The sequence below is a fragment of the Pleurodeles waltl genome, chromosome 6 (genome assembly GCF_031143425.1).
Source record: "Pleurodeles waltl isolate 20211129_DDA chromosome 6, aPleWal1.hap1.20221129, whole genome shotgun sequence".
In the NCBI taxonomy this organism is placed as follows: Eukaryota; Metazoa; Chordata; class Amphibia; order Caudata; family Salamandridae; genus Pleurodeles; species Pleurodeles waltl.
Genome location: NC_090445.1, coordinates 884,823,068 through 884,840,982, shown reverse-complemented (window position 1 = coordinate 884,840,982; position 17,915 = coordinate 884,823,068). Strand labels below are relative to the sequence as shown.

General features: G+C 43.6%; 1 protein-coding gene across 1 annotated transcript in view; it reads right to left on the bottom strand.

Annotated features, from left to right (window-relative positions):
- The window catches only part of ABCC2 (ATP binding cassette subfamily C member 2), a 277,757-nt gene that overhangs the window by 92,186 nt on the left and 167,656 nt on the right, over positions 1–17,915 (bottom strand). The window contains exons 17-20 of the mRNA XM_069239683.1: positions 13,982–14,158; positions 11,760–11,927; positions 7,880–8,066; positions 6,046–6,172 (exon numbers count right to left, since the gene is read on the bottom strand). Coding sequence (XP_069095784.1) covers positions 6,046–6,172; positions 7,880–8,066; positions 11,760–11,927; positions 13,982–14,158 — 659 coding nt within the window. The remainder of the gene's footprint in view (positions 1–6,045; positions 6,173–7,879; positions 8,067–11,759; positions 11,928–13,981; positions 14,159–17,915) is intronic.

Here is a 17,915-nt window from a genome sequence, read left to right as displayed (position 1 = left end):
TGTGGCTGCCGCACAGAAGACCTGGCTCTTCCTGTGGCAGCGTGTGCAGGTGGGGAGCCAATTTATCACCAGAGCAGGCACTGCAACCGACCGCGGTGGGAGGCAGAGACAGAACCTTCAGAGGCCGATCTGGATGATACCTTGTACTGTTGTGTGCTGCTAATTGCCTAGGGGAGAAATTAAATCACCGCCTTATGCAGCATGGTGGCGCTAAGGTATGGGTTTTGGACTGATGGCTGGAGCCAGGACCAGTAATAATACTGTGTACAGAACTGCATGATGGCATGGGTAGAGGGCCGCTCCCATACTGCATGTGAGTTGTGGATCTGAGAAGCCTGAGGGGGCATATCATCTGCAGCAGGCTGGCGATAGAGGGCTAAGTGGCCGACAATAAACCCCATGACCATGCATCCTCACCCCACGCTCGTCCCCTATTGACGGGGGGCTTCTGTACACCTCTGAGGGAGACAGCATTGACTACTACGAGACCATGGCTGAAACTGGACTTGCAACGTCATAAGGGACTTCAGGCCTGTGCAGTAAGTGGAACTCCTATGACCCCCACTGGTGGCCAGGGGTGCCGACCCTGAACGCAAAGCACTAAGGACCCACCGGACGTCGGCGCTCCAGTGGGAATTACTAAGGTCTGTCTTACTGTTGACCTTCTCCATCGCCCACCTCCCTCCAACGCCTGGTGCTCCCGCCTGATGAGATGAGCACTCAGAAGCGATGCTCCAGGGGCCCTTGATTGTGATAACCCACAGTCCCCTGTTGAACATTGAAGCATGGTGCTGCGTACCTGGTCTAGAGCATTTATGCTTTTATGTTGCTGATCAGCTGCATGATGTGGGGGGCTTCACCGCCCACCTGCCGAGTCTCTGAGAACTGCCTGTGCAGGAACTGGGTACAGGACTACAGAATTCACCCACGTGCCTATTGATCCGACTGCTGGACTGGCCCCCTTTCCGTCTGACTGCCTCAGAGCTCTCACCCCTCCTAGACCATGTTGGTAATCAGGGGGTCAAGCCCTCCTCACTTTGGGTCTCCAATCTCTGTGTATGGCAGCTGTTGGGGCATGGTCAGACCAAAGACCTTCCGACCTCCGCCCCTCAAAAGATGATAATGGCTATGCTGGCAGCTTCATCTCTGCAGGTGGATCTGATGCGCCAACTAGAACGGACCTTGAAAAGCACATTGTAATGTTTGACAGGGTGCTGCAGGCCATCCAGGACTCTAAAACCACAATGGAGACCTAAACTTGAGACGATACAAATGGAAACAGGGCTACTACATGAAGATCACGGCAAGCTTGCAGAGAGAGTGAACGATGCGGGGTCCACCCTGATCTCAAAGCAGCCCTCCCTGGTGACCATGCAGGATCAACTGAAACTCCTGCAAACTGAGTGAGGAGACCGCAAGATGAAAACAGAGATGTGGAGGGGTGCTTGCGTCACAGCAATATCCCCTTCTTGGGCTTTCCCAGGAGGGCAGAGGGCCCCAACATGGAGCTCTTTCTTGAGGACTGGTTATTTCAAATGGTTCTGGCTAAACGTATCCACTAAAAGGTTGCACTGAATCCTTGGCCACCTCCCTTCCCAGGGTCTCTTGCACGTCCTGTGATTGCGTGTCTGCCCAGCTACAGAGACACGGATCTTCTTTTGCAACTGTTCTGTGAAAATCGCCCCTGGACATTCAATGGGAATAGCATCATGACTTATCCAGATTACACTGTCGAGGTCCAAAGGCGTTGCAACACTTTCGGAGCAGTCAAAGCACAACTGCGGACCCTGGGACTGACGTATGCCCTGCTCTTCCCTGTGAAGCTCAGGGTGGTAGACGCCAACACGACTCACTTTTTCTCCTCCGCAGAGGAGGGCTGGGCATGGCTATGCACCAAGGGAGTAGAGGACCAGCCGGGAACGGAAGGAGATGACCTTCTGGAATGGTCCAATGCCACCCCCACCCACGCAAGCCCTGGTCTCACCCATCTGAGAAACAAGCTACAAAGATCGAGCACAGGTGGGAGTGGAGGTTTCTCTTCATGGTGTCAATAGATTCCAGGTCCTGGCACCGGACACTGATCAGGAATCTGTGCTGGGTGCCCCCAGCTTGGTGCCTTCAGATGGAGACTGCACAATTGCTTCAGTAAGGTTGCCTCAAAGGGAGATTCCAGAACAGTGACTCTTTCCTTACTGGTGAGTGAAGCGAACTATGTTTGTGCCGGGTGGGAGCGGGCATGGAGGGTGGTCCCTTGGTGGGTTCTTGGGGGGCATGTTTGGCTGCGAAGGGGACTCCTGGATGATCAAGCTCCATGTTTGGGCCCAGGAAAATGTGTGCTGAAGTCAGAGTACTTGGGCCGGACAATATCAGCTCCCTCAAGGTGGCCTTTCACTGCGGGGAGGACTGGCCACCAATACCGACTTGGCACCTGTGGACAAAGGCCCTTCTAGATGCAGTTTACAGGGACACCATCAGCACTAATTATTTCCAGTACGTTGATTAAAATGAACGTTCTGCAGCATCCAAGGTGTAGAGTGGGTCGCCATGAAAGTGGTCATGAGGGGGCACTGTATTAAGACTACATGGGAAGAGTGAGCATCCCTCCTTCATAATGCATTGGCATTACAGGCACGTTTACGTGCCACTGAGGTAGAGGCATTGACAGTGGTTGAGGCTCGCGCACAACTGCAGGAACTGAGGGGTCAATATAGGGAAGAGACAGGCTGCCTCAATAATATTGATCACAAGGCCTCACTGGCTCAGCATGCAAATGGAGATAAGCCGGAATAGCCGCTGGGGTGCTTACTGAGCTTCCCAGCATGCCTCCGGAACTATATCAATGGGGCCGCCCTGCCCCTCCTTGCCCCTCCCTGCAATTCCAGGAACTTGAGCACCCTTTACAGCTTGAAGATATACAGGCAGTGATACAGCAGATGCCCCATAACAAGGTCCTTGGTACAAATGGGTTCACGGTAGAATACTATGTGATGTTTATAGCTACCCTTTCCCCTAAGTTGCTTGCGGTGTACCATGAGGTGCACCAGCAGGGCAGGTTGCCTGACTCCTTATTTTAGGCCCTTATAGTGGTGTTGTCCAAACCAGGCAAGGACCCCCTGAAGGAGAGCTCCTGTCACCTTCTGTCAATGCTAAACAGTGATTATAAAATTTTAGGCAAGGTGCAGGCTAATCAGTTGCTCCCAATGCACCAGACGCTCATCCACCCTGACCAATGTGGTTTCTTCCCTCACAGGGCCACCTATTATAACACATGCAGACTGCCACTTTATGGGTTTAGTCAAAGGATCTGCAGAGCTCGCAGTGGCGGTCTTCATGGACTTCAGGAAAGCTTTCAACACTCTTGGGTAGACATAGTTGGTGCTAGTCTTGGAGGCACTGGAGATGGAACATAAATTCCTGGGCAGGGTTTAGTTACTCTACAATGCACCATTGGCCAGAGTGCGAATGAGACACCAAATATTACGTCAATTCAACATTGGAAGGGGTGCACGGCAGGGTTGCTGCCTCTCACCGATAATTTTTGCATTAGCTATGGAGCCCCTGGCTAACTTGCTACAAGCGGGTTACATTGGCACACAATTTTGTTATATGATGCCCTGGTCTAACTATGAGACCCTAGATGAGTGCTGCCAGTCCTTTCTGATCTTGTAGACCTTTTTCTTGACGTGGCATGCCTTTGGTTAAATTTGGTGAGGTCCTGTATTTTCCCCTTATATCTTGGATTTAATATATACCACACAGACGGGTATCTTCTAGAACAATGGCAGAACCCTAACATCACTTAAACAGTCTGGGCTTTTGGATGAGTCTACCCCTGTCTCCTATGGGCAGAGCCTCCATACCTAAAATGATAATACTGTTGCTGCAGTGGCAGTGGTCCCAACTAGAGTCTTTTTTGGATATCTGCAAAGATTACTCTCTGACTTAACATGGGGTAGAGCGCGTAAGCGTATATCCATCTGGATGCTCCAGCTGCCGTTGACAGAGGGAGGCCTCGGAGTGGCAGACCTTGAGCTTTTCTTTGCGGCTGCACAGCTCCAGTGGCCCATGAGCTGGATAGTGGGGAACGCGATGGACAAGAGTAGATCAATCAAGGAGGAACTGGGTAACATGGGAATTTTGGATTAGCTACTAATGCTTGGAGGCCCACACTGAGGGCTGAGCAGACTGGCATATGCCTCTAAGCACTGTTGGATCAGGTACATTCAGCCACAGTGTGACTTGATGTCTTACGCCCTGCAATTACCATTTTGGATCATGCCTAGTGTGAGGGCCCTGCTGACGGTGCATGACCAGACACCTTAGCAGGAGGCGAAAGTGTCCTCCTGGGTGACCTGTACAATGACGGTGGCTTGCGCTCCTTTCAAGATGTGCAAGACGTCTATGGTCTGGGAGCTGGCCAATTTCTGGCTTACAACACTCTCATCCTGGAAATCAGGAATACTTGGGCGATGGGTCAAGAGACTCCAACCCTGCACCATGGGTTACAGTGCATTTTGGCACATGGCCTGGGTCGTAAGGCCATTACAGTGCTATATGCAGCTCTACAGGCTGTAGATGCAGATTGTGCATTGTATAGCAAGCTCCACTGAGACACATGCCTCTGGACAGCTCTGACACCCAAGCAATAGTGGAAGGTGCTCAAACAGGTAATGTGTGTCTCCCTTAATGCTTGTTTGAAGTTCACTCAGTTCAGTTGCCTGCATCACAACTATCTCACACCGCACTGGCTAAATAAGATGTTCCCATGGTGTCCCTGGTGCCTCCCTCTTGTGGCCATCACAACCCGACCTTCTTCCATATGATGTGGGAATGCCCCTCTTTAGCACAAATATGGATACAAGTGATGGAACATATCTCAGCGGTAGTCAATGGGCAGCTGCTCCCTGACCCCATGCTGTTTCCTAGGAATCACCAAGTTCACAAAATGCACTAAGCATTACCTGAGACTGGCTGACCTGGCTATGACCCTCTTCAAGCGCATGAAAGCTATTTCCTGGATGGCAGCGCAGCCACCCTTGATTGCTTGTTGGCTTTGAGTTGTATATAAATAGGCGACCGTGGAGGCTGATGTTAACGGCCCACGACTCCCAGTTGCTAGGGAGGGAAGTGCTGCCACCTGCCTGGACACTTATGTGCTCAGCTACAGAACAAGGTAGACATCCCTGCATAGTCATAGGCCCCGCAGGTTTCACATGCTATGGGGATGGCTGCAAGTGTGCTAGCTCTGGGAAACCCCTGGAGCCCGGTCCAACTGCGCCTGCATGTGATAGTTGTCCCAACAGCAGACGCCCTGTTGACTACCAGGGCAGAGAGCGTTAACTCATACACTGCCACACATAAATACCTCTTTCGTTTCCCCTATGTCTCCTCACCTCTTGTTTGTATATGGACCACATTATGTTGCTTCTGTTGCCACCCCAGGCCTCCTGGATTGTTTATGTATTTTTTTTGGTTGTTAATTTTATATTTTGTTTTATCTATTTTTTTTTTACATATGGCATCACCTGGGGAATGTATTGCCCTAGCCTACCTTACTTGTTATGGGGCTGTAACAATTGGTCTGCATATGCTCCACGTGCTGCTCCATACTGAATTACACATTTCTGTTACATTATTGTAATCACTGTTATCCTGTGTGCGGATATATATTGTTGCACATTGTTGCTTCGACTATTGTTTAAGAACGTAAATGCTAATAAGGAAATATTTTTTTTTAAACTACATACTTGCAGATCATTTTGACCTAATGTGTTTTCTAGTCAAAGTCTAGGAACCCTAAAAAACACAATATCGTTCTGGAACCTGTTCCCCTCAAAACAGTTGACAAGGTTATATGGTTTCTTGATTAGATTTCTATGTAGAAATCATAAAATATAGTGCACTAAATTTTAAAGGGAATGTGATGACAACATGTTTTGTCTTCCGTTTTTCGGTATTGCTATTTTCTTCTTCTTTGTGATTCTGCGTAACTGAGTTACAATGCTAAAGCCAAATACACTATCCACTATGATTAAAAAGGAGGACCTGCTGTGTCTTCGGAAAAGGATGCTGTTCTCCCTCTTCAGCGTCCCCGTGACAACATCTTCTGGCAGCTCCTCTGCACTGTGTTCCGTGGGCTCCTCGTCATCCTCCTCGTCAGCTAGAATTGGCACTGAAACAGTAGAAAATCACAAAGTGTGAAAAATTCTCAACATTGACTGGGCATCATCATTGAGGTTAAGCAAACGAGAAAATATGAGAACATTGGGGATTACCAAAGCATGCCAGTACTGATATGTACAGGCCGGAGCTGGGATGAGCAACATCAGTAAACGATGCGTCTCCCATTGAGAACTCGTTCCATCCTGCCCTGGACCCTGTCTTCCCGATAAACTCCTAGTGTACATTCCTGTCTCTATGGTTTAGACCTGTTTTTCTTTCTATATTTCTTTTTTGACACTGGATAGAAAATAATCTCAGATGCTCTTGTGTATACATAGAATTCAATATAAGATTAACTGGGGACTTTAGACAAAACTTACTTGGTCAGAGGTTGACATATTTCCACATATGTCAGGAATATATGTACAGTCAATGAGACCTGTTCTTCGATGAAAACGAAAACGTAGGGGCACAGAGTTAGCTCTTGACCTAAAAATACTTTTAAGTGTCTTTGTTATTTACCAATATTCCCAGTAGTACACCTGGAAAGCTGAGCAAGGTGCAGGGTTCTGGTCAAACTACTGGGAATATCATGGGGCTGTTACTGGAGGTTCCTGTTCCTCTTCCTGCTATGCATAGAGTAGAAATCCGCATAGTGAGAATGGAGCCCGAGAGCAAAGCACATTTTTTTCTATTTTATTTTTCTTCATGTGGAAAACATTTTTCCTCGTGCAGAAATCTCTTCCTCTATACCATTAACACATCTGTGGGTGATCCGTTCAGTTTCCCATCCTAGCAGGGGAGTTACTGGCTGGTATAACTCCTCTTCCATGATGTGAAGGGGAATGGGCCATCCCGAGGTTTAGCTTCGGTAAATCTCTGAGCATTTGCAGAGTTGAAAGGTGTTCAAGAGGAGTTTGGATATGTCCACAAATGTACGTTTGTGGATGTTCCCAAACTTTCATGGCAAACTACATCCTGCAGCACTCACTTCACCCACAATCTGCATTAGTAACTGCATTAATGACCTCCAAGAATCCCTTAGTGAATTCCAAACATGCACCGAAGCGCAAAGTTTGGCCATAAACATAATAACCAAATAATACTCAATCACACCATCTACATACCACAACCTCAAGAATACAAGCAGGACACACGGGGTTATAGGTTTTATGTGTGGACATTTACAAAACATGAAATACAAATGAATGTAACACTTGGGGTAGAAGAGAGAGAGTTGTGAGATTCAAGGAGGTCGATTATTGGAGGATGGATTATCTTTTGGGCCATTGCTATATTCTGCTATTAGATTATGCCTAGGACACACCGTTATATAATAAAAAAACAAATAAGGCTGTAGGTACTCATATGCTCACAATCTTCACCTAGTACTGAATTACAAACAGTGATTTATTCACATGCAGTTCACTTACTGGACAATAGTCACACGCACCTCCTCACAAACAATCTCATGCTGGGGTCCCTGACTGGTGGTGCATAGGAATGTTACTTGTACGTTATCTTCATACATACATATACACATGTTGTTCCAATTATTCAAAAGTGTGAAAGGCTTATTGATAATTCTAAGTAGGCCAAACCGAGTCAGGTAGGGCTCTCGAACAGAGGATAGCAAGAGAGCCCACATACAGAACATAAGCAGCATCTCCAACAGCATACACGTTTTGTTTCATTCCATGTACAATAATCTGTGTACCTGTAGCCTCTCCTTCATTGTTGTTCTGTTCCTGTTTTGCATAAGTGTTTAGAAACTCAGCAAATGCCCCCCTGTTGGCCAATAAAGTTTTGTAGGATCCAGTTTCAGTGACCATTCCATTCACCAGCACCACAATTTCATCCGTATGCCGTAGAAAGTTCACACCATGGGTTACTAAGATTCTGGTCTGCAATGGAGAATAAATAATAAATATAGCTTTGTAATGCTAGGCTAATGTTGCTTAAGGAGCACTAGATTGCAAATCAGTGGCCTCAGGGCACTAAGCATTTTAATACAACACTGACTAAAGATAAGAAGGAATCATGTTTATTTGTGGCTTCCCTATAGTGCAGCTATCACTTTTGGGACATTTATAGCCTGAAAGGTTATGCTCACTGGGAAGTTATAATGCAGCTACCTATGGGTACTCAGTAAGTCTGACATTATTAGCCAAATTTACTGTTTCAAGTAATGAACTGACAAGTGAAAAACTGTAGTGCTACTTTTTGCAATTGAAGGAAAAGTGCGTAGCGCCGATTTACAAAGTAGTTTGCTGATGACGTCATCAACAGTGCTCATGCTAAAAAGGCCTATTTTGTGGGATACTCAGACTTGCGCTGTGACTTAAAGGTAGTGGCACTTTTTATCAGTAAAAGGGCTGACTGGATAGATCAGGGTCATGCGCGTCCAAAGGACTAGTCCCCTAGGTAAATAAAAAAAATCCAAACAGGAAAGCCCACATTGCACAACATTCAAGGTACAAACCATGAAGGTTTATTTTAAATTAACATTCATTAAAGAAAACAAAAAGATAATGGTTAGTCAATTCAAATCAGTATCAATAATTGTCATAAATCAAGAGAAAAGTCAAAGTCCAAGGTGAAAAAGAGGACTGACATGAAGTCTGCCTCTAAAGCTAAAAGCTCTCCAAGTTCAGAATGTAATAACTGAAGTAGGGGCTGCTGAATTCAAAAGGCACGGAACGTCTGGCAAACATCCCAAAAACAGCACATTCTATAGTGCCACAGGAGCAGTGAATCATTGTATGGTATTGTGTTGCACCATAGGCTCTTCTAATAATGTTATATTGGTTTCTGCCAATCAACATCTTAGAAATTATATTATGTAAAACAGACTCACTCTAGAAACCCTCCCAGAATGCATAGTCTAAAAGCACCTCTCCCCTCCGTACAAAGAGAAATAACATTGCATTATTAAAAAATAAACTACAGAAACATTGAATAGAACACAGTATGACCAGCAAGGAGCACTTACTTTTAACATTTGAAACATTAAATGAAGGCTTCCTCTGAAGCACATTAGTTGTCACAATGCCCAAAAACATTAACATGAAACAGAGCACATTTCCGAGGAAAAAGAGGAAAACACAGAACAAAACAGAGAAATCGTGCACAATGTGCAACCTTTAAAAACTCATGTTTCTTAGCTGTCTGTGAGACCCACTAAGTTACTTTTGTGACCTTCTGATTATAACCTAGACACATGAAATGACCATAAACCTCTGTTAATAAATCTGCACTCACAAAGGCAGGCCAACAGTATCTAGCAATATGATTTGTACTCGAGGCATACTGTTAGAATCTCTTTCAGAGGGTCACACGGCTGGCAGGGGTTACTGGACCCAAATGTGGGGGTTGTGGCCTTTTACTCCTGCTGACCCTGACCCCGACCTGCTTTGGGCCTAAACAGCTGGGCCATAACTACCAGTTTAGCAGTTGACTCTCAGTGGTAGCGCGGGTTGAGCAGACCACGGCTTCTCATGTGGAGCGAAGGTGCACGACATACACAGGAACAAGAATCAAAGTACAAACAGAAACCCCAATAAAACGATAGTCCACTAAAATACTCACTTTTGTGAGTATTTTATATACATAGCACACTAATGGGCTGATTTACGGTTCGGTGGACAGGTTAAACCATCAGAGTCCTTTCAAAATGCAACCCAAAGGCCTCAATGTTACATACCATGCACAGGCGCACATACACACAGCACGTACACGCAAGCATCGTACGGCACTACATATAATCACCATTTAGGCCAAGCAAAGTTAAGTATACAGGTGTGAAATTTTACATGATTGGTGACTCCAGTAACACAGGTAAAAAGGCTTGTTCACACTACTGATTTCTACAAAACAAGTAAGATGTAACCACTACTCTTGTGCCAATTAACTTGTGGCAAGGACAGTAGTATTTGATCACTATAAGGAAAGTAGGTGGTCTACCTCTACCAGTCTAACAAGACTGTATTACTATTAGACAGACCTAGATCATGGCGCACAAGCATAATATGTGTTCGTCTATGATGAAAAATTAGTACCAGGAGTCCAGATACTCCTACAACTGATGCATTCAGGGTAGGGGGAGACCTGTCCGTCCCAATATAGACCCTCAAGAATAGATAATGGCACAGTGGTCTGACATGTAAGATGTCTGCTTTTACACACAGGCATTTTGGCGATATATCATTTGCCCCCTGGGTTTTGCCTGGTTTCACTTAGCATATGGCCTTGGCACGATGCTAGGTCATGCTAATTTAGCTGATTTGGCTGTGCACCAAGATTAAAGGATGGTTGCACTGTTCTGCCACAGGCACACCCATTACCCTGAATTAATGAGTGGTTGGCCCTTCCCAGCTTCTCATTGTCTTGCCAGTGGCTGCCCATGTTCTCATTCACTTCATTACTCTTTCTTTCCTCTGGCCAACGTCCCCTGTGTATTTCGTTTTCCTGGGTGCTGAGGTCTCATACCTGTTCTTGATCTCTGAGGGTGAAAGAGAAGTAGACCGTGACAGTTTTATCCTCACTTTCCTTGCAGATAAATGTTCCAGTTTGTACGATTCAATATTAGCTTGCATTTTTAAATCATTTTTTCTACAATCATTTTTTAAGTGTTACTGATTCTTGGTGGCGCCTCATTTCTAACCATAGCCTAGGTTTGTGAGTTCCAAACAATGGGCTGGGAATCATCCCAAAAGTCTTATATCACTGGAAATACTCTTATTACTAAATAAGATGTCAACTTCTACTATTACATATATTTTGCCTTTAGTTATATCGATCATCTCTATTTTTGTAGACTCTCCAGTTGCAATGCCACGCTTCAGACGGCTGCCAAGGTATATGAAACCCGAGGCAGCACACATGCAGTTTGCATATAAAATGTCATGCATGGAAAAGATCTCACTTTAAAATCCTATGTGATGGGCCCTTGCTTTTATGAACTTTTTTCCTTGACCAGGCGTATGGGTTCTTTTCGTGTCCTCCCATATCTTTCCCTCTTTCCAAGATTTATGTTCAGTTTTCTCACCATACCACTTTCTCAACTACATAGACCTAGTCCTGGGTACAAAGTAATCTTAGAGAAGTCACCTGTTAGGGTTCCTAGCTCCTGCCACACACCAACATGAGAAAGTGCCCAAGTAACCTGGATCCCACAAGAGCCACCGGGTCCAGGACATGACACATCAACCCTCCATGCATTGGTGTGGAACACTTTTCTGCACTCCAAGGATACCCATTTCCTGCCACATCCAGATACTTGGCGACACAAACACCAGGTAAGTCGATTGAGTTTCATGCTTTGGCATAACCAAGACTTGATAAAAAACAACCATAGGATAAATCCATGGGGAGGCCGAAAACCTGCCTGTTTGATTAGTTTGTCTGGTCTGGACTGACAGCAATCTGAGTTGATTCTGATTTTTCTACTGTTAACATCTGCTTAGCATCAGTCTGGCAGCTAGGTACATAGAGATGGAATAGAGTGGAACATAAGAAACGGTCCAGAGTCTTAGAACAAGTTCAGTGAGAATGAGACCTGGCCCAAGAGTTGAAAGCAGTCCTGTCCTCATCCTTACCTTGTGCTTTAGCAGGCTGTTCGGGCCCACCACTTTTTCAAAAATATGCTTCCCGACGTGAGCATCGACAGCAGACAGCGGATCATCCAGAATGAAAATATCAGCATTGCTGTAGACAGCTCGGGCCAAACTGACACGCTGCTTCTGGCCACCACTCAAGTTTATCCCCTGGAAAATAAAGAAACTCAGGTTTGTTTACAACAACTGAGATGACTGTTTCTACAGCTCACCAGCTAAGACAAAGCACGTGTGATACATGGAGCCAACCCTTCATTAGCTGTACTTCGTAAGGTTTATTGTAAGGATCAATACGGATAAGAAGACAAGTGAACTCAAAGCATTGATGCTGATACTTAAAAGAAATATTACAGAACATCAAGCAATCGTTCATTTGGCCACCACAATGATTGCCAGTTGTAAGGTACATACTCAAGCATCCTGCTGGTGTTCACTGAGAAGAGCAAAAGCTGCCGTTAATGTTTAACATATCATTGCCAAATCGAGATGCCGAGAAACAGCTTGGAAAAGTTAGCAATGACCATGCTGAATTGAGTTTGTATTGGAGGTTTGGTATTTGGGAGCAGATGGGCCCTTTGTAATGCAATGGACCAGTAATAATACTCTTTTATTGTACCTAAACATATTATAATTTTATTATGTGTATATATCTAGATACATGTATTTCATTAATTATTTCATCTTAAAATATATACATACTCTTTAGGCCTGTTAAACAAATGTATATTTTACTTCAATTAAATGTATATATTTGTATGTGCAGATGTATTTATGTGAATATATATTATGGATATATGTATATATATATATATATATACACACATATATAATATACATATATTATATACATATATTATTCTACCTTGAATTGTTCGTAGGTCATTGCATAGTTTCTATATAAGTTGCTTTATTAGATGCTTATGAGTCTCTGTTTTTATTGTATCTATCACAATAGGTAAATATTATCATAACTATTTACCTACAAGCATTTCACTATTGAAACATTGAGGAAAGATAAAATACTTTTATAAAAGTACACAAATAAATTAACTTGAAATACTGTAACTGAATTGAAAGCATGTCTTTATAAGATACAGCTTTATCAATATATTATATTCCTTATACATTTATTCCCTTGATTATGTAATCATATATCTATATATTTACCACTCTAATCCTACTATTCAAGAGAAAAAAGTATTTACTCTCTCAAAAGCTTTTCTCTGTCTCCCCATCACCCTATACCTCTATCAATCTATCCTTTATCTCCACTCTCTGACTCATCCCAAACCCATTCAATTACTATGATCCCCAAAATAACCCTCCCCAAACTCTTCATTCCTCTACTCCTCCTAGCTCACCCCAAACCTCAGTTTATGACTATAAACTACCAAACAACCCAACTAAATACTCCACTTATTGCTCCTTTAACTCATCCCAAATCCCATTGAACTTCTATGATCTCCCTAATACCTTTCTACAGACTCTTACATCCTCCACCTCCTTCACTCATCCCAAACCTCATCTTACTACTATGATCTCCCAATTAACACTTCTGGATTCCTCTCTCCTTTATCCCTCCATTTTTCTATTCAACTCAACCAACTGCGCTGACGCCTCGTCAAGGGTTGTAAGCGTTACATATAAGTACAATTTTGATTTCATTTGAGAAAGTGGACTGCAAAACCTTTAAGCCCTTGGAGGATGCATATAAAACCAGCACATAAAGTGCCTTGCAGGTGATTGACAGAATCACTAGATAAAAAAATAAAATATATATTGTAAATCAAAGGACTTTTATATTCAGGTCAAGGTGAATATACCCAAGACTGTACTCGGACATACTGCCATTTGCTTGGGTGTTGCATAATTTTTTAAAAAATGAATGGTGAACACATATGCAGGTGCAGAATGAGCTTTGCGATCTATATTTAAAATCAAGGGGCATTATTGGCAGATCTCTCTTTATTTCCTACATTTCGGCAGCAATATGGGCTGGCTATTGACAGAGCACAAGGCTGTGGCCTTTAAGTATGCAATCAACAGCACGTTACAAATACTAGTATTCTATTCTCAGCAATGTGGTAATTCTTTTCAAAGAGACTTGGCAGCAGACCCTCTATAGGGCAAATAGTTGAGAACACACACACAGGCCCTGAACGTCAGCCTCTTACAGCTCATTTTGTTGCAAGCACATGGCCTACCTTCTCGCCAATCTCAGTCTTGTCGCCTCCAGGAAGCAACTCCAGGTCTGGAAGGAGAGCGCAGGCCTCAAGAACCCGCTGGTAGCGTTCCTCTTCCAGTGGGGACCCAAACAGAATATTATCCTGAAGAGTGGCATTCTGGATCCAGGCTTGCTGAGGCACATATGCGATAGAGCCCTAGAATGGGACAATAGCACTCAGCTTACTATGTGTTTAATTATATCACACTTATGACAGGTGATTAAAGGGATTCCAGTCATTTCAAGAATGCAACTAACCAACAGCATAATAGTTAGGTTTTCACATTTCAGGTAAACAAAATAAGACACATGAGGGCATGGGAATTCGACACAGAATTCAAGAGATGTGCAACTTCAATGCAAACACTGATAAAGAAAAGAAATAAAAAAGGTTCCTGCTGCCTCTTCCACTATGTCTGCCATGTCATAATTTTAGCTCTAGCTTTAAAGGTTCGATATTATCTACGTTTTCTTACAAACAAAATCCTCTTGTCTATAAACAAATCCAAGGAGATCTTCGTAATTGTCTCTGAACTCTCGAAGGTCACAATATGCAGTGACCCCTTCCAGACTCTCTGCAATGCACATAATACTTTATTTATTGGTAAATTCAAGATTATTGAGAAAGCATCCCTACAAGCTTTCTTTCAAATGAGATTACCCTGGACCCAGTCTTGTCCCTTCTTAATCTCTCCCTCAACCTAGGGAAGGTACCCAGCATTATCCCTCCAGAATAAAGCTGGCAAAGCCACCCCTTAAATTGAAATACTATCACTCCATATCCCTATTACCTTCCTTGGCTAAGGTACTTCAAATCTCAAGTCACACGAAACTTCTGTGCTTTCCCAGACGAGTCCAAACTTTTGTACCCACGTCAGACAGGTATCCACCCAGCCCACTCCACAGAAGCAGTCATCCTCTCCGGGAAGGACGACATGCTTGAAGGATGTGACAGAGGCTTCATCCAGGTGCTGACCCTCCTCGACCTGTAGGTGGCTTTTGACACAGAAGGTTATAATCTCCTGTTGGACTGTGTTGAGGCCGCCGGGCCAGGCACTTGACTGGATTATCTCCTTTTTAAAAGACCATTCCTAATCTGTCCATCTGGCCCCATATAAATTATCCAAAATCCACCAAGATTGTGGATTCCCACAGGGTTCGTCCATCTTCCCACATCTCTTCACTTTATATATTTGCCCTCTAGTCCAGTCACTCAAAAACAGGAACTGCACAATCTACAACTATGTGGATGACATGCAACTACTCTCCGGGACTGACAACTCCCCGAAATATCAGAAGAACTTTCAAACTATGATGCTGTTCATCCGCGACTGGATGTACAGCAACCATCTGAAATTAAAATTTGATAAAACCAAAATCATCATCACAAAAAGCAAGCTTGAATATTGGAATGCATCTTTCCGGCCTCCTGAGATGGGAGCCCCGATGCCTCCAAGAAGTCAGTAAAGAGTCTTGGGGTGATTACTGATGAAGAACTCTCTCTGAAGCCACAAATCAGTGTTTTCCTCAACCTTCTAATGCTCTGCAGAATCAGGAAAAATAAAAATAAATATTCACCCTGGAGGCTCCTATTCAAGCTGTGATTGCCCTTGTCCTTTCTGGGACAGATTACGCCAACTCCTTTTATGTGGGCCTACGTAAATGCTTCAATCATAGGCTTCAATTGGTTCAGAACCAGGCAGCCCGATTAAAACATCAACAACCTAAATGGTGCTACATCACCCCCCTGCTGGAAGACCTCCAGTAGCTGTCTGTGGAACAAAGAACAATCTTCAAAACTGGTTGAAGTGTTTTCAAAACACTTAACAATAAAAGTTCTGCCTTCATTACTTCCCAAATCTAGAAGTACACCCCAAAACGCACACTGCAGTCTGCCCTTATGAACTGTTAGTACCTTAATTTAAAAAGAAGAGAATGGTTGGCACCAGATTTTCAGTTATCGCACCTAATATCTGAAATCTTTCCCCTTAGAGATCAGATCGGCCTCATGCTACATAGAAAGCAGAAAACTGATAAAAACTTGAATATTTAGACAGGTATACAATTAAGGCCTCGTTCAAGAGCAACTAAACCTACACACCTCCAACCCAGCACTATGAAACCGATTGGTGTATGTGCACTTAATAAACACAAGTAATAATAATTATTATTTTGATGAAATGCAGATTTAAATCCAATGCTGAAAAATAAAACCAGACTAAAACTTAATTCGTTGAAAGGTCATGTTGATGCATTGACAGTTTATATTGTCAGAGTCAAATAATTAGTAACAGTAACTCCAGAGACTGAATTTCAATTACTAGATCTGGCTGGGACAAAAAGGAAGAGATATATGAGAAAAATAATTTGCAAGCATAATACATGTTTAAAAAAAAAAAGCGAAGAAGAGATAAATGAAAGGAACTAATTGGGTTGTGGTAGTCTCCCAACTCAGACTATTACAATCTAAACCAGAAAGAGGGGAGGAGGAAGAAGGGATTACATTGTTTACTATGCTTAAGAAAAGGTTGGAAATGAATGGTCAACTGACCGCAAAGATACCACCATGGAAGAGAGGAGAAAAAAATAAAACAGCCAGCAAAGCAACTAAATGAACAAGCATTGGCAAAGCCAATAGGTCTCGTTTATGCAAGAGCTGTTGCCTTTGCCAATGTGCTTTAGTCATGTTGTACACCAGCTTAGCAGCTGTTCAGCATGTCTAATAGTTAGTGTCGTAGAGGCGAGTGGCATGAAGTGTTGTAGAGTGGAGTGGCGCAGAATGGAGTAGAGTGGCAAACAGTGGCGTAGACTGACAAAGAAGAGTGTCATGGAGTGTCATGGACTGGAGTGTCATGGAGTACAGTGGATGGGCGTAGAGTGGAATAAAGTGTTGTAAAGTGTGGGGTGTTGCAGAGTAGAGCGTCATGGAGTGGCATAGAGTAGAATCATGGAGTGGAATATAGTGGCCTAGAGTGAAGCGGCATAGAGTGTAGTGGCATAAAGTGGAACAGAGTGGGGTAGGGTGTAGTTAGAGTGCAGTGGAGTGGAGTAGAGCGGATTGGCATAGAGTTGAGTAAAGTGGAGTGTCAGAGTGGAGGGACGTAAAGTGGAATAGTGTCATGGAGTGGAGTGACAGAGTGGAACGGTGTAGAGAGAAGTGGCATAGTGTAGAGTGGAATAAATTGTCAGAGTGGAGTGACAAAGCTTGTTGTGTCATAGAGTGGAGTAGATTGACCTAGACTGAAGTGGTGAAGAGTGGAATGGAGTGGAGTGTTGTAGAGTAGGATGTTGTAGAGTCGAGTAAAGTGTCTAAGGTGAAGTGGAGTGTAGTAGAGTTTAGTGGCTTAGGGCCAGATGTAGCAAAGGGTTTTTCCCATTCTGTGTCAATGGGAAAATGTGTTCGTTCATATGGCCCCTAGAGTGGAGTCATTTAGAGTAGAGTATGCATGGTATGTTAGCGCACTGCCATTATAGACAACACACTTCCAATGCAAATGACCGTTACATTTGCACATACAGTGTTAGTGAGAAAACTATACTGCGCACAAATGATAAGGTGCGGAAATGGCATCACCTAGTGTACTTATTTGTTTTGATCACATTAAAATCTTTGTTTCCACCACACTTCTGAATTATAAAAAATGTGCTTCATATTCATATTTAAAGATATTTACATTTCGTTGTGTACTAGCAAAAAAAACCTTCTTTCCCAGTAATGAACAAGATTTTCACATAAATCCTCTCACTGTCAGAAACTGAAAAGTAAACACCAACCTACCTTGAAAGACAGAGCCTGCAATTTGACCTCTGTCTTTGAACCCACAGCAAATGTGACAATATAAGAACAACATTTGAAAACCTGTTTACAAAATGTGAGGACAGGTGGAAAAAAACAAGGAATGCTGGTGAACAAG